Source organism: Mya arenaria, chromosome 10 (genome assembly GCF_026914265.1).
Source record: "Mya arenaria isolate MELC-2E11 chromosome 10, ASM2691426v1".
Classification (NCBI taxonomy): Eukaryota; Metazoa; Mollusca; class Bivalvia; order Myida; family Myidae; genus Mya; species Mya arenaria.
Genome location: NC_069131.1, coordinates 48,990,826 through 49,009,577, shown reverse-complemented (window position 1 = coordinate 49,009,577; position 18,752 = coordinate 48,990,826). Strand labels below are relative to the sequence as shown.

The 18,752-nt window shown below is 33.3% G+C and overlaps 2 protein-coding genes across 2 annotated transcripts in view; both read right to left on the bottom strand.

The window, feature by feature from the left end:
• The window catches only part of LOC128206875 (uncharacterized), a 74,158-nt gene that overhangs the window by 15,614 nt on the left and 39,792 nt on the right, over window positions 1-18,752 (bottom strand). The gene's annotated exons all lie outside the window — the stretch shown is intronic.
• On the bottom strand, window positions 12,296-13,632 carry LOC128206876 (uncharacterized). Its single transcript, XM_052909579.1, has 2 exons — window positions 13,474-13,632; window positions 12,296-13,011 (listed from the first exon to the last, which is right to left on the bottom strand). Exons 1-2 carry the CDS (start codon window positions 13,558-13,560, stop codon window positions 12,718-12,720), a joined length of 381 nt encoding a protein of 126 aa, XP_052765539.1. The 5' UTR covers window positions 13,561-13,632; the 3' UTR covers window positions 12,296-12,717.

Below are 18,752 nucleotides of genomic sequence, written 5' to 3'. Positions count from 1 at the left end.
ATAAAAAAAAATAACTTTTGAAATTTTGACCTTTGAAACTGTGCAGATAATAAATGTTTTGCAAATCAATAATTAACTTACGACGTAAAGTAATCTTGAATAAGCATACACATAACGCACAATGACTATTGGTCGAAAGAAGATATGATCTTCTGGTGAAAATTTTCAATGTCTCCCAAAGGTCGCAAAGATGTTTCCCAAAGGTCGGATTTGACCAAATACTTTGGACACTATTTACAAGCATTTTTAGTATTTTCTTACTGTGGCTCTACATCTGTTATTGAAAGTGTCATGTGGGTGATATTTCGTTTCTCATACATGCAAAATATTCACGTAATAAAAATATAAACCCATCCAGATGAAAACAATAAGCAAGCAATCTTGATACTAATTTAGTACGAATATCTTAGGTTGTACCGAGTACTTTCGAGATTGCTCACCATTTGACATTTGTATTAATTCTTTTATTTGGAGAAACATTCAGCGCAATATTTTTATGTGATCATCAATACGCCTTATCAAAATACCTTCAGATTTATACCTGTCCATACAAGTAAAACGCTTATTAGATGAGTTTGACATACATATATGTAGCATAATGCAAATGTTACGAAAGTTGAATTGGAGATGTTAATCCAACGTGCTCATGATCAATGCGTATTATGTTGGTTTGAAGATGCTAATAATAGCAGAAAGTTAAAATCGTATGCAGTTATGAGGAAAAGTTATATATATGAACCCAATCTTAACTATATTAATATTATGAAGTATAGAATAGCATTACCACGATTCAGGTGTTTTAAACATAAACTTATGATTAAAAAAGCTATATACAGGGGCATCGATTGCGCAGAAAGACTGTGCACAAAGTGTAATATACGTACTTTATGAAATATGTGCTGAAATATTTGTATTTAAATGTGCTATGTAAACTTTTTATATGCAATAAGGCCAGATTTTTTTTTTTCGTTTTACTGCAAAGTTTTCAAAGTTAAGCGCCATGAGGAGGGAATAAAATTAAGAAAAATGAGCGTCGAGAAAAAATAAATAAAAAAGATGGAGTTTTCGTATTTTTTTCTTTTTTTCGGAAACATTTAAAGAATGTATGTTTTGAAGTTGTGCACTCTTGTTTCGCACTCCATACTGCCTGTTGTATAATAGATCTGTATAATAATGTCAAAACAAGAAGTCGTTTTCACCAGTAGCCTCAATCATGCACCATTGAATTGTAACCAGCCCCTCCCCCAACCCAGGTCTTGAGAATAGCGGAGATTTGACTTTCAGTCCAGCTAATCCTTGGTAAAACCCTGTCCTGCGTAGAGAAGACGACAGTCTACTGGTCAAATTCACGCCAATTCCCCTGCACCCTGAGGTAAGGCCCATTCCCCACTATTTTCGGCGCAAAATCAAAACCACCGCATTCTCTCAGCACTGCGGGGCCACCTGGAAGGTAAATAACCGCTCATTTCTCTCGTTATCCCCTGTATACCCCCGGACCTAGGGGCCGTGGTTACAATTGACTGATACATAGCCTGGTGCATAATGCACGTTTAAGGAACTTATTTCAACATAAATTTTGGATATTCATTTTACTCCTAAACGCCACAAGTCAACTGATTCACACCATTCATGTAAATATATTCTTCAACTGTAACTCCACAGTATTTAACACTGCACTTTTAAATAAAAATTAGTAAAATTACACATAAATTATTATATATGCATGCTTTTAATATGAGCATATATACTTTTGTCGTGCTTTTTATAGTCACTGAAACTGCACCGGCAAAACATAAGGCATCTGGCATATTGTTTGTGTCTAAAATGTTGATTAATATCATTGTGGGACTACATATATTGAGATAAACAACACATCTGAACAAATCTAATGTCTTTGATATACAATGTCATGTAACGTAGTTACGTATAAACACTTTAAAGTGTCACGTAACATAAAAGTTACGTATGAAACACTTTAAAGTAATTACAAAAAAATCGAAAGTATACTTCAAAGTTTATTTGGAACGAAAAACAAATATTTCATCATAATCATCAAAGATAGATTTGTATGTAAATTGCCTAGACCTAGCTGTTGGCAGATCGTGATAGCCGCTGGCTATTAGTCCAATTAGCTTGACAGTTCATGACTGTAAAAAGACGTTCTTTGTATGTAACCAGAAATTAAATGGGTGGTTGATAGGCACGCCTGTCAAGAGCGAGGAGTATATATGAAAGCATGTTGGAAAGGTAGGAGTTGGGTTAGGCAAGGCAAGGAACGCGGCCTTGGGTCCTTAACGGACGGCAGTTAGGATGCGAGATTACCTTAAATATCATGCTGTATTAAGAACTTATCATTATACTTAGAAAGAACGTGGAGCAATAAAGACTTAGAACACTTGAACAGTTGTTGGTTGGTTACTGAACGAACTATCACGAAAGTTAAGTGAGCGTTGGCATTACGACGAACTATCACGAAAGATCTTATGCTTTGGTATAAATACCACAAAATGACAAACGCACTGATTTTATGAACAACAGTCTTCAAACTAAATCCACTTTAAAATTTCGTAAAGGCGGCCACTTTCCTTGCAATCGCTTAGATGATGATAATAAGCAAGTTTCAAGTTTTTATTATTTATCACGTACATAAGTGCTGAAATAAGTTTATTTATGCAAAGATCTTGAATAGCTTAAACACCATAGTCATTTGATTCTTTTAAAAATGATAAATTACACTTTAATCAACAAGTTATTTATTACAGCAGTACAAGTAAGTCCAGTATAAATGCGTACAAAAAAACGCTATGGCGTATAAAAAAGGATAATTTCGAACAAAATATTACAAAAATGCTATTCAAAGTACATGCAAAATACAGATATAATACATTTAGTCTGTATAAGATTAAAACAACATCAATTTTATTTTGGTTACGATGTATATGTAGTCTTAGGTGTCAATATATTTCCACCTTTTTTGTGGCGTCTCTTCTTGTGTTCTGTCTTTTAGTGACGTTAAAGCTTTACGATCACTTCTGATTTATCTCTTGCTAAAATCATTTTTCATACAACATTTAAGAAACATAGCAATAAGTCTTATAAAGAAATATGCAAAACATGTTTTGTGGCATACTTCTCACTAACTACATTCCCTGCTTTGGGAGGGTTTCTGCATGTTGCCTAAAAATACATCAAGGCAAAATCTGCATTTTTAGTAACGTAATAATACTGCCCTGTATCACACATAAGTCTTTATTTCATTATATTTCATTATATTACTGACAATTTCTTATTTCAATATGAGATATTCATGAAAGAACACACACCTTTCCCACCATTGTTTTGTTTTTGCTGCCCGACAATTTTAAGGAACATTTTATGTGACTGCGCAAAACAACTGGAGCCAGCCAATTCTTTGAAAGTTTGTGTAATTTTCCGTCTTAGACTTATGCTTTATGGCTGGTTGTTGGTACATTCATTGAACCCACTATAGGCGCTATAAAATGCTGTTTAAATAAAATAAAATTATATCATCCGCTTAACAATGTTTACATTTTCTAAAACGAAGTGGGTAACCAAATATAGCAGAGCGTACTCATAAGGGGTCGCTGTTTAATAATTACTTCCTATACGGACGTCAAAATCACACCAGGCGTACTGGAGGTTATAATATACTACTATTATGGCGTTTCCTCAATATTTTATCATACTAATAACAACCATCTTCTAACTGGTTTAAGAGGCAAATCTAGTTCTTCACATTTGCACAAATGCGATTGTATCAACTGGTAAATGTTTAACCAATACTTTGAGCGAATAAGCCAGGACACGGTGCCTTTGGGTGCCATTATTCGCTTATACCAAGTATTAGCCCTAGATGTCCCATACGTACCGGTACCCAGTCTTTAGGCGTCACACCACCCCATCTAGTAGTATCTACCCCCAACAAAAATCCACACCCTGGCTTATAAAGGAAAACTCTGTGGTCCTTGACACTTAAAGTCATTTTGAGTAGACCTACCCGATCCTCCCTTATTGGTTCGGGTCCGGATGGTAAACTAAATGTCACCTACCTGCCTGTATCCAGTTTCCGGAAGTCACATTGCGCACTTATTATCCTCCCAGCCCAGAGTCTACATACTCGCGTATAATAGCAAATTCCGCGGTTCCTGACATTAAGACTCATTACTAGTCAACTTGACTCAAAGCTGGCCCTTATTGGCTGGTATCAGATGGTAGCCCTATATGTTCCCTACGTACCAGTACCCGGTCTTTGTGCGTCACATCACCTCCATCTAGTAGTTTCAATCTTAAAATTTGCATATATACCTATTTCGTTTAATTATGTAAAGGATAAATTTACACCGTTGCCCATATCGCTATTTCTGAAAAGGGGTATAGGTGTAGACAACATTTGTATATATATCTAATATTCACATGTTATTTAGCAATTCACCATTAAACAGTCTAAGTCATTTTTGTCTAACTGGCTCCTACGATGATATTATATGCTAATAACTTGGTTATACTTTTTATTTCGGCTTATCCAATCTAGTGATTGGCTTCTGGTTGTAGTTATCATCTTTTTCATTTGTATCAGTTATCATCACTTGATCAAAATGGGGCTTATTGTTTCATGTGGCGCTTGTACCCCCTAAACCTTCAGCTCAGTTTGAAGTTTAAAGGTTTTTTCCTGAAATAATTAAGTTAAATCAATACAAAATGATAAATTCAGACGGTTGGCTTCCTTTTAGACAATAAATTATGCTTGGGAAATAAAAGGTGCAGGGGCTGCTGCCCAATAAAACTGCATGTTTAATTTAATTAAAAAAAGAAAACTTATTAAGTTATAAAATGTAATCGAATCAAATGCATGATTATTTTATTTCTGATACTAAAGTCAGCTTTTAAATTAAGCTATGCATGTAATTTTGAAAATCTTGTTGTTCAACTGTACGACTTGTTAGGGGGCATTTCTACATCTTAAATCAAGAAAAATCATTACAAATGAACTATATATGTATGTAAAAAATAAAATATAATATGCATGCAAAAATTGATTTTGAACACATTGGTTTTACGATTCGATTTGTGAACAAAGATCTGTGCACTTAATTAAAACAATACCCGATTAGTTTTAGCAATATTCTAATGCATTCAATTAGACCACTTTTTTCTAATATAATAGTTAATCAATATAAATACAACATAATATTCTCGATTGTTATATATAATATGCAATAACACCATAATGATGGCTGACTTCACTTTAATTTGTAATGCTTATGAGTAAAACAGCTAGGCTGGAAACTCGAAGCAGGAAACTAACTGCTAAATGTATCAACTTATCTGTACCAGCATCTTAAGGATTGGGGGAAAATGGCGAAGTGTATGTTTATACAGTAGATATCAATAACAGTGTTTGTTTATCTACCTTTGAGAACGTGTCAAACATTTGAGAACGAACCATACTTAATCAGCTTAAACAACCTAATCTCTTTACCCAAGTGATGATGCTATGCGTTAGAAATACCGTTATCAAACCTCTGATGAATGAGAATGAATACTAATCCAATGTCTAATTACATGACCAAAACAACTCCAATAATCCTTTCGAATGCAGACAATTGATTTCCCCATCCGGATGAAAATATCATAGTATTTGAATAGCTTCATCACGAAGTTCTTCAGCATCAATTAAAATATATAATTTTTAGCTATAAGTCCTTAAAACATTTAATTTTGTATTTGAACGATAGACATCAAATTATTAAGCTTGAAATGAATATTCACGAAGATTAATAAACTATGTAGTTCTCCATTCTAGGACTCATCATGTTTCTTATGCATGAATGTAAATAGCATTACATGTACCTTTGAAATACAAAATATGATTGTCCTGTATGCGGATGGTATTACAAGCAAGAAATTGAATGCTTGCAGAAAATAAACTTAAACAGCGTGTCAATGGAAAACTAAAACATATTTTGTCAAACTATCTTATATGTATTGCTATGTTCATTATTCGGGAACTAAGGGACAAATTCAGAACAGCCGCTCACACTTACACTCCAACCACATTCCCGCAAGGGACACTGAAGTGACTTAAGTGGTACAAGGGGGAAACTCGAAGCAGGAAACTAACTGCTAAATGTACCAACCATGCTCAAAAACTTTATTTCAAGGGTCTGCGACTTGCGGTTTCAGGAAATTTTCTTTATTTTTATTACTTCAGACGCTATTTACTAAGGCCAAGGCATGCTTTGGCCAAAAGAATATTATTTGATTTTTGTTTGTTAACAGCAAAAATATGAGGCTACATACAACTTATCAAAATTCTTGCCCTTGTGATTGAGAGACATCTTGGGCAGGCCAATTTTTGGCAACAAAGCAATCATTTTATGTTGTTGTTCAATTGGTATTGAAAAAAAATGACGCACGGAAGAGTGAACACCGCCTCCCGCACTCATCCACCAATACTTGCACGTGTCTTCTAGGGGAAGGCCTTGATCTTAGGTAAAACCAAACACACGTTCAAAAGCATGCCAATACGAATATCTTAGTGTTTGGTTTACAGCCATAGTCAGGCGCGTAGCTAGCCCTCTATTGATGAATGTGCTTGCATCCCCCCTCGGAACATTTGTAAACCACGGTGCAATCTGGTTAATTCTGGTCGTTCTGAGGTGCTTTATTAAGTATTTTGAAATAAACATCAGGTAGTCAAGTATGCGTATTGCAACGTTGTCTGTTTTGTGTCAATATCATATGGATTCAGCCGAGTAACTCGTATATCTATATTTACGCGCCTGATAGTCCATTTAACTCTGAATTTTACTAACCTGTGACGGATATCGACCGACACTTGTATCCGAGAACAAGATGCTGGAAGACAAATATATGTGTATAACGTCCAAAATAGACCTACTGTGAACATTGCAGTGTAAAGGGGATTTGAACGTATGTACAAGGTAATATTATGATGCACACCAATTGCTTTGTCCGGGGTTGTAAGAATCCAATTCAAGCAGATAATAAGTGTCATCTTCAATGTTACGATATACACTTTTGCAAAGAATGGTTGTTATTGGGTTGATTGTTAAAACAAGAAGTGCAAAATGCATTGTTTGCACAATATCACAGACGGCGAATTTTGTCACCACATTTTCACAACCCATTCCTGAACGTAGTAGTCTGGGTCTGTTTCAGCATTGATTCAAACCCGCCACTACTAAATAAAGTTGAAAATGCGCGAAATTTGAATTAGCCCGTGAGACAAAGACATTCTGCAGGTCACAACTATGTTTGGTTGTACCTGCTATAACCCCGTTATTGCACTTTGGACACTTATTCATCAGAATTTTATGAGGATGTTGCATTAAAAATCATAATGTGTTCATACTTTAAATGTTATATCTAATGTGCATGCCCTACTAAAACGGGCCGGTGTTTTTTGAGTGCCTATTTGACATGAACAATGATGACCTTAACCCTAAACTAAAAAAAAAAACATGAAAGCTATTTATACGGCCGCTTTTTAGAGTCATGATCGCGCCATGGATTTAATAAAAATAAATACCCTGTTAAATACATCTGATAAGTTCAATTCAAATTGACGAAAGTTGTGCATTGATATATTAACGCAATTGCATGTATTCAGAAAGTCTCTGGCATGTGGCTGAACCAGTGTTAAAATGACCATAGTGAAGAAAGTGAAATTTACTGATTAGTTATGATGATACGATATACACTTAAGATGATATGGTCATATTTGGTAACTCTCCAGAGGACCTACAAACTAGTTTGCACAAATTATATGAATACTGTCACACTTGGGGTTTACAAGTTAATACTGTCAAAACTAAAGTGGTAGTATTTCGAAAGAGAGGCCTAACAAGACCCAACGAAACTTGGTACTATAATAATGAACCCCTGGAGATAGTCGACGATTTTAATTATTTGGGTGTTGTTTTTAACTATACGGGATCATTTGTTTTAACAACCAGTATGTAGTGGGTAAAGCACTAAAGGCGATGAACGTATTAACCAGAAATATAAGTAAATACGATGTCCCACCTAAAATAGCGTTACAACTATTTGATTCCTTTGTCGGGTCTACTCTTAATTATGCATGTCCGATATGGGGGTTTACGAAGTCCAAGGACCTGGAAAGAATACACCCTAAATATTGTAAATTTCTACTTGGTGTCAAGCAAACAACGTGCACAGCAGCAGTCTATGGCGAATTAGGACGCTATCCATTATATATTACCCGATATTTAAAAATAATTAAGTACTGGTTCAAGGCACAAGATTCCAATAGTATATTGCTTACATCCCTTTATCGTAAATCCCTTCAGTCGTGTGAACTTGGACGCAAAAACTGGGCATATAATGTTAAAACATTACTAGAGGGATATGGATTTTATGATGTCTGGTGCAACCCATGGAATTATAATGTTAAAAACATTTGTTCCGCTATTTAAACAGCGCCTTACTGATACTTTTTTACAGAAGTGGCGCGCGGATATTACTAACAGTACAAAACTTAATACTGTATTTTTACACCTCCATGATAAGTTTGAAATCGCCAGTTATTTAAATTTGCTATATAATAAGACATATAGAAAATATCTTACCAAATTACGTGTGTCAGCCCATTGTTTACGTATTGAAACCGGAAGATATGGGACAAATAGACTTCAAAGAAACGAGAGAATATGTTTATTGTGTGATGCACAGAACATTGAAGACGAATTTCATTTTGTTTTAAGTTGTAGTCGTTATAACGATCTAAGGATACAGTACATTAAACGATACTTTAGAATTAGACCAAATATGTATAAGTTTATTGAATTACTCAACTGTTCTTGTAAAACAACTATTGATAATCTGTGTAAATACTTATTATTTGCTAACGATAGACGTAATACAATCATTAATGATATAAATGAGTAACGACCTTTATCACCATTTACATTTCCACTATTTAGCTATTATTTTGTGGAATCAATTACTTTATATTACTATAATTTAGCTTATTGATACATTGTTAACATTCTCCATATAACAATATGATATCTACAGTTTATTGTTTACTCTATTATCTAAAAGTACCATCTTATACAAGTTGAACACATATTATGACATTTGTCTTTTCTTTGTACGAATACTGTATCGAGATGCTTTATGCATAAGTTGAAATAAAATCTGTTCTGTTCTGTTCTGTTCTGTTAAGTAAGATATTTCGCGCCAATTGTACAATAAGTAAACAGTGAAGGCGTTTCACATTGGAACTGAAATATATGGATTTCAATACAACTTTTGAAGAAGCGCAACATTTGGATTTTTTACCATTATTTTGGTCTTTGAAGATATTATTTTAGCAAACTTTTATACAATTATCTAAACGAAAAATAGCTCATTGTGATAAGCATACAGATAATTCCCTTTCGAATTCCCAAAACGCTTAAAAGGGTAAAAGGCACAAATTAATCCAAACAAAAAAATCGGCTGAACTTAATACTGTTTTAAGGGACTTAAGATGTATCGAGCAATTGGGGCCGGAGGTCTAAAAATGGTACATGATAAAGCTGACGTCACAGTAATCACAGTCTATCGACATTTCAAGATATTTATGGTGTTTTTCACATTTCAATTTAAAAGTTAACTACTGTGTATTAAGTAATAAAACACGACTTGCATGAACATATATCCTTATATACTCGGTTTTAATATCATGCTAAAACACGTTTAATTGTCAACATTTAAAAACAAGTATCTCTAAGACACAAGTATTATGTTATTCTTAAAAATGTTAACTCTTACTTACGCTTATATAAAGGCAATTAAGTATCCATGAGCTATTTACAGCGACTAAAACATACATGCTATGAGTAATCGTCTGGCATTTAAAGACTATTCATTTGCATATGGTAGACATATTTCATGCATTACTTGTGAAGTGGTAATGCAAACAACACAATGGAACTACTCAATGAAGTCCGAATTCCTCGGTTTAAGTGTCAGCGGCCAGTCATTGTCAGACGGGACACTAGTGTTGTCTCTACGTCGTTCAGTTCAGGATTCAAGCGATTGACTGTTGAATGTTCGCAAAAATCATATTTTAGTATTCTTAGAATTGGACTTTCTTTGGACATTAAGCAAGAGAGGACTTCTGTGACATTTCATGTGTTTCAAATTCAGTTTAATAGTTACTGACAAAAGATCTCATTTAAAGATTCACTCTCACGCCCAAATAAGAGTAACCTCAATTGAAAGAAGTGTTTCAATTTATCAAAATTAAGAAATATAATTAAAGTATATAATGACACTGTCTTTAATATGAAACAAAGGAGCATAAAACGGTATTTCTTTTATGAGACAATACTTGATTACTGTTATTATCTTAGGACCCACCAGTCATTTATGTTTTGTACGGTTTTAGCTACTGAATACACGTTTATAATCTTGTTATAAGTAAGAAATATTTTTCATAAATGCATAATTTCGCAGTTCGTTTCGCCGATAATAGTTAACACATATAAGTACATGGAAACAGCCAGTCATCTATTCATTCACTATTAACGCATCATTACGCGTTAAACAGTAAAGTAACAGAATTAAACTTGTGTTTTACTTTTTTAAACCGTTCTTTTTCTAAAGTAATATGCATATATGAACTGAACCTGTAAACCAATAAACAAGAAGTATAAATTGAAAATAAATAACCTATTACACTTGTTTTATTTCTCATGATTTCGGCAACATTTGTTGACAACGGAAATAGAAAAGGCTATTAATGGCCTGTACGATTTGAACACAATTTATGGAATGATTATCAGCAGCATGCACTCCTTACGCATTCCATAAAGAAAATCTTTTACCTTTGATTAATGTTTGTGTAGTTAAGTAGCATGAAAGGATGACAGCTTTTGTATATATAAAATCACAGATTTCGTAGGCTTCAAGACAAACATATCAGTTTGCATGATAAAATAAGACGTGCAGGTACATAAGTGTATATTTTTACTCTCCAATACAGATATTGTTAAATCAACCACCAAAACCTGTTTTAATATACTTGAATTCCGATTCAATGCTTTGTACAAGTAGTTAAGTGATAATCCTTTTAGATGTATCATAGTTTCTTAGCTTAAATGAGTCATGTAAATAAGATTAATTATCTTTTTTAGAATAGACTTGCAACTCGAGCATATTCGTTTTATCTGAAGTAACATATCCGAACGTATTTGTAAGTATATGTACCTTAAATGGTTTTGAAATGAACTGTTCCCATTTATATCAGTATATAAATATAGAACACGGTTTTCTGTGATATAGAGACGAAGCACATGCGACCATAATTGCCATTCGTTATTCACAAATAGTTGCGTCAGGTCCGTCACCCTTGGTAGTGACTGTAGGCCAAATTGAAACTTCGTCGATGTTTGGTTCGAATGTCCAATTAAACATTTTGAAATACAACTATTATAAATTATAATAAGCACTTTTGTCATTTGTGTTTATTATTTTTTTTTAATAAAATAACTAATACAACGAAAAGTACATGTCGTTCTTATAGTCTGCAAAGCATTGAATATACATCAACCTTTGGGCGACACAAAAACACGGATCGTACGCTTATTTCGAAAATATTTTTTTGAGGGAATTTCGGAATCTTTAAAGTTGAACACAATTAACTTTTCTTTTAAAAAATATCATATTCTTTACATTTATGAATTCTTATCTAAAACATATAACTATGACAAGAAAATTATTGATAAAAAATTAAATGTATCCCAAAGGTTGTTTTCAAAATATACACACTTTTTTGAAATTCATTATTTTTCTTTAAATGGTATTCCTGCTGATTAGTGCTTAATGACTGAACCTTTTTTAAAGCGTTCAAAATCGTTTGCAAAATTGTTTTATTATTTAAAAAAATAAATTGATAGAAAAAAACACAATTACTTTTGGGCGACACAACATATATCCTATGGGCGACACGAGTCTCCCAAAGGTTGCATCAAAGTAACCCAAAGGTTGGATTGGTCTAAATATATATATATATATATATATATATATATATATTTTTTTTTAACTAAGGCTAAAGAAGGTTGTCAGTGATTAAACAATTGATTTACAAGGCCAACAAATAGTCTCTAGTATATATATATATATATATATATATATATATATATATATATATATATATATATATATATATATATATATATATATATATATATATATATATACAGAAATCAAAAATACAATGCAAACAAACAATTTAGCTCCATGACGGACATAAATGACGTTGCGTTTCTAACGCGATTTTGAAGTTACTCAAATATAATAAGCATTTGTGTTCTTAAATGTTAGCATTATGGAAACAGATCAGTTAATGGATATCGGTGTGAGATCGCAAATTATTTCACTCGAGCAAATATTTCCCTCTGTGACAACTCAATAACGTAAGGTAAAATCAAATATAACTTAACAACAAGACTGAATTACAACTGAAACAACATTGCATTCATTAATTTACTATTTGCCGAATAAACATGTATTAATTTCTTATTTGAAACAACAGCAACATAATACATTTAAACAGTCGATCGTATAGACAATTGTAAGATATAACCTCAAGAACCAAAGGAAACGAAATTATATCATCTCGAACACTCAAGCGAGCCATGTTTATTGTTTCTGTCCATGAAATCAGAGCCCAGATCTCGGTCGACAAATTATGAACTCGTGTGTATGATCGGAAAAGTAGGACCACATATGCCTCATGCTGTTCGAAGTGTAGGTCATATCACAAGGGCTTGAATATGGATTGAATTTCACGTCGATGTCATTCAGTCCCGGGACATACCAGTCCGACCATCCACCTGACCATTGGATTTTGTATGCAATGATTCGTCCCTTCTCGACAACAAGGTCAGCCATGTCTAATCCTGCGACCCACCTACAGTCACCCGTTCGTTCTCTTGTGATCGATTCACAGGCGGCCTAAAAGCAAAATAAAATGTAAATGCAAATACCCATGAGTATTATAATACTATAAGAGAAGTTGTTAGGCAAAAAGTATACCTGTACGTGTGAACATCTTTTAGAATATCGATAGTGATTGTGTCATGATAATGGATTAGCTTACACTTAAACTTAAACAACTCGGCACCTGGAAAGAAACGTTCCCACCTAGTTTGAACGGTCTTGAAATCATTCTATTACTACGAAGACGAGATTTCAATTTGAATTAATCAAACAGTAGATAATTGTAATCATATAACAGACATGGCAAACAATGCATCAGAAATAGTTATCTAAACATAAGATAATTACGCCAACATTAAAGATTGTTTTAATTGAATGGAAAAAATCCATTATTAATTGATCTTTAACTGTCTATCGATTGTAGAGATATAACATAATTTCCTAACAATAAATTTGTAATTTGATTACATAGATTACCTGTGAACTGATGTCGTATATTATCTCATCGCTAGCCTTGACAGCTACACAAGCAGAAATTAACAACAACATCCACTGCATCTTCATGATTGTGTACACAACCAAATTGTTCTCTTACTGTAGTTCTCCTCACTAAAAATTGTAAGTTTTTTTCTCGTGAGTTACAATTTATAAGCAGCTTTGATATCATTTGGTACGTTTTAAAGGCCCATTTAGCTGATTTTGTGATATTATCAAGTACAACCCTTTCTGATAATATGTTATGTTATCCTATAGAAGAAACACTTTATTTCTGTCGACGGTTTCTGATATCCGGTAAAGCTTGATGGAAACGGTTTGGAGAGGCTTAATTTAAATTGCTGGTATTATTTATTTGTAAATGTTTATTAATATAGTGACAAGATCAGAGACTGGGGCTTTTTCCGTTAATAGTGCATACAAACGAGGGGCATTCAGTATTTAATGGTACAGAAACACGTTAACAATTAATAATCGCGGTTGAGATATTACCTTAAAATGTTCACATGTTTGAGATTGACCACGGGCGTAACTATGCTCGGGCATAAGATTTAGTTTAACTTTCCCGCGAAATGGCACGTACTAAAAACTCGATATCATGAAAAAAACATCGATTCCAAAAGGGATGTAGACTATAACTGTGTAAGTTTAAAACGGTTAAAATATGTCTTAATTTGACTGAATGAAAGCTTTCAGAATGCTTGATAATTGTTTCTCGATCATTGTACTCTTTAAATATTACCTTCGACAAAGGACACAGGTGAGATTCAGGTATGATCATGTCAAGAGTTCCTTTCAAACAGATAAACAGATTCCAGTTTGTTGATAAAAAAATATATTCATTTGCTACTCGTCCTAATTAAATCTACATGTACATATGCATTTGGTTAAATACAGTATTGTTTGCTGGTCATCTCATTTTTGAATATTTTTGGCATTTTTTTCAAGTGTTATAAAGAATATCTGATATTGAAAAAATCGTTTGATTCAAACATAATGTGAGACAAACAATTCATTTGTATTGCAAAATCCTTGTGTAATGAAGTGTTGTATAGCGAGTTTCCCAAAATGCCAACAAGCCAGAGAGTTGAAACTTTCAGAAATGTTAAGCAGCATGTGCAGTATTTAACCTAATGTTTTTTGTGTGCTTGCACGTAGTGAGAGCAGATATATGGTCATGGACTTTAAAACAAATAGCATAGAGCATTCACTGGGAGTATTTCCAGAAGTATATAAGTCATACAATATTTAATGGAATGTTAACAAATATGTACATTTTACCACAAGGTGTTTGGTATGTGGCCTTACTCAGCATAATTAGGGCCATTTACATACTTATGCATATAGAACGTGGAATTTAGTGTTACACCAATCTAAAAAGATATTTGTAAAATCATACACCGTTCTAAAGATAATAGTCTGCTTGTAATTGCGTGTACATAGGGTTAAGGTCAAGGTTACTGTTACTTAAATAGAAACAAAATCATTATATAATTTGTAAAATGTAATACAATCGATCCCCGTTGGTCCGAACTCGTTTGACTCGAATTTCTAGTTGGCTCGAAGTGAATATTAAGGACCGATTTATTTATGATGAACATAACGTAAGCATTCCCGCTTGGCTCGAAAGTATTTTGACCATTTCCTTGGAGTTCGAGCCAACGGGGTTCAACTACATCATCAACTGTGAATGGAAAAGTGACCCAATTCATGATAGGCACATCTGTTCTTTGGTATCAACGTATTAAACGGAATGCAACGATTTTACCGATTGTTCAACATATAAATAAACGTCAAAGATATACTTATTAATTTAATTAACTTTTATTTGAAATCTATTTCTTAAATATAGATATATATATATATATATATATATATATTATTAGCGCTTTAGTTGCAGTACATACTGACTTCCCCTTGTATTCAAATGGTAAACATGGTCAATGTTCTAGATTATAATCAAGGTTATAAATATTGTAGTAAAGATTCAAAACCTACTACTGAGTCGTAATTGGAAAATATAAATTACATTTTAAACTGTACTTAATCCAGTATTAAGCATAGTTTATTTACATATGCAAAATAAATTAGATCTTTTCTATATTGTACGCCCTGAACAAACATTTACAAATCTTAAATACATAATTCCTAATACCTTAATCAACTCGTTTTTGTAGTCCTGATGTATTATCTTATCGAGAAACCAACAACGCAGGAGGTTCTCTTGTTCTGTATTAAGCTAGATAGGATAAAAACAGTAGTATGTACATACAATCAATTTTATAGAAGCGACTTTTTGTCTTTACGTGATAATTCGTACTGGAATGGATTTCAAAAGAAACTTAAATGACTTGCCATTTCATGTATTATTAGTATTATGATTGTGAAACAAGTTATTAAAACATTATATTTATCACTCTAGGTAACGCAATACTAAACAATAGAATGGTATTGTGTTGTTGGGGAAACCGGAGTGCCCTGAGGAAGAAAACCTCTTGTCCGGTTTGGTGACCACAAACCAAGTTCAGGCCAGGAGTGGAACCAAGGACATCTTGGTGAAAGTCTTATACTGTGTGTCTGTGTGTACGTGTGCGTGCTTGGGTGTATGTGTGTGTGTGTGTGTGTGTGTGTGTGTGTGTGTGTGTGTGTGTGTGTGTGTGTGTGTGTGTCAGGGATCTGCCATGTTTGTAGTTAACGGCATTACATTTGAAACATGAACCCTCTGATATAAATAGTTCCGGACAATAAATGGGAAAAGACGCACACTCAAAATAAGTGGAAAAGCATAAAATTAAAGATTATTTCCCAACATGCATCTGTTCACACAGAAATAACAAAATATCTGAGGTCCCATAGGTTTATACGTTTTCTTCCAGCTTAACATAATTTGTAGGCTACGTGACTTAATGGTTTCATTATTGAACCGTTGGTGTGGTCAAATGTTATATTATTTCCGGAAATTTCTAAGACAAATAAGATAAAAACATTTCCAGCCAATCATGAAATCACTTGTCAGCCTTCAAAACGACTAAAAACTATGTTTAATTGTTAGGAATTTCATATTTTATGACGTCATACTTTGGTTCCCATTCTTCTGAAACACGATATATATTAATTCATTTTACTACGCTCACCCCATCCTTCTCAATTGCTAATATTTAACATAATATATTCTTACCATTACTTATATGCCTGCTCGTGAATGTCTTATAATAAAATGAACCTTGAAGTTACAACTCACTGGGTGTTATACTAGATAGAATGATGGCAGTTGGAGTAACTTGCAAACTGACTATCAAACTTAATGACCAGCGGGTTGATTTTAATTTTGAAATTGTTAGTTGTCCTTTTTTGGACGATCGTGTTCTAATGACCCCGTCCTCATTCCGCAAAAGGTTAGATTCGCTAGACTATATTCGGACGTTGAAGGACTTTTCCCTTAATAAATTAATGACTGCTCAATTGCTACAACAAGGATTTTACAAATCATAAATCGATGAAAACATTTTGTATGTTCTTCATTAAGCGATATAGTCTATTAATACAATTACTGTCTTAAATCTGTGTTTTAAATTGTTTGTCTAATTCTGATTTCTAACACGCATTTCTCAAACAGCTACGTTAAATTATTAAATCGCTTTCTACAATAAGGCTTATTGATCGACTTAATGCTTGTTTGAACCGAGATTTAACGGTATTATTTTACATGATACATGTCTGTTAGTATTTGAAATGGAATTTCTTGCAGATAAAATTCATGATGATCTCAAACCTCCAAGATGTGATTTATCGACTAACCTTTATGACATATTTGGCCAGTGAAGCTCCGGTTTTCTTACTCCAACCAAAATATAAATGTTTGATTTGACATTTTTTACTTTTCAAATGTTCTCAAGACTTTTTTTATTGGGTCGAGCGTTGGAGTCCGCAAAAGGTTTTCTCGAATGTAGAGAGGTTTTTTTACATTGTTTTTGGATGCCGATGATGCGTCATGAAAGATATCTTTCGTATTATTACATAGTTTTAAACCTTGCCAAGACAATCATTGACGAATAGTTGTCTTAAAATGATTTGGAATCGAACCTTTAAAGAGCTATCACCATTGTTCCGTCTTGATTCATTCGCCTTGCTAGGGGATTTGTGTCTCGTCATTTATTACTTTAAATTATTTTATATGTTTGTATTTGATGTTTAACTTCATTCTTCATAGTTTTTTAGTTGATGTAAGCTCTGAACCGGCTTATCATTGTAAGTTGTAATTGTTGATAAATGTTGAGCCAAGTGTGATGTTATGGCCATACTAACTAGTTTAAACCCTCAGTAAAACACTGATTGTTTTCATTGACTGTTTCCAAGGTGGTCGCTCCATATTTACCAACTGCTAGTTTCTGTTCACTTAGGATATTCTTCGTTTGTGGCCAATTGCTCGTATTGTAAATACTTTGTTGATTAATATTGGTTAGAATGATACCTGGGATTGGTTGGGCCTTACATAAACACGTGTTGCATGGGTTATATGTTTTATCCTTGAAAGAGTGTTCATCAAAACTGAATAAAACATCATTAATGCATGCATACTCGTAAGGACGTCATAGATTATTAGTTTTAAAAGGTAAAAATAAAAAGCAAATCAAGTATTTGAATGGAATATGTCATTTAATAATAAAATGTGTGATCAAAATACATACAACAATATAAGTTCAAATCATTTTAAAATACAAACAATCGTTTTGAATATAAAATAACGCCAAAAATGTGTTACCATTGCTACAACCAAACTTGGAAAAGTTTTAGTATCAGGACTTCCCTTGTCATATTTTTAATCTGCGATACCCTTCGATGGAACTACTTATAAAACAAAGTTACGGGCATAGCAAATGTTCATAAGTACTTAATTATAAAAACGTTGGTCTAAATTATTATACACGTTGGCATAGTGTTAACATTAGAAAACATACTTCTCTCTACCATTGTATGTCAAATTATACGAACAAATACGCTTGAGTGTAGTATATATAATCATAATTTACTGAAAAAAACTCTTTGCATAACAAATTGTGCTATATAATTACTGAACAAGTGAAACAAGCAAGAATAAATACAATTGAAAATCGTCTGTCATTTTAGGTCACCTTTAATATTTCCGATGCTAAGCCTATGCCGAGAAATTGCCATGGCTTATGGGCTTGGTTTTTATATCAGGTCGGTCGTAAGGTGTGTGTGTGTGTGTGTGTGTGTGTGTGTGCGTGTGCGTGTGTGTG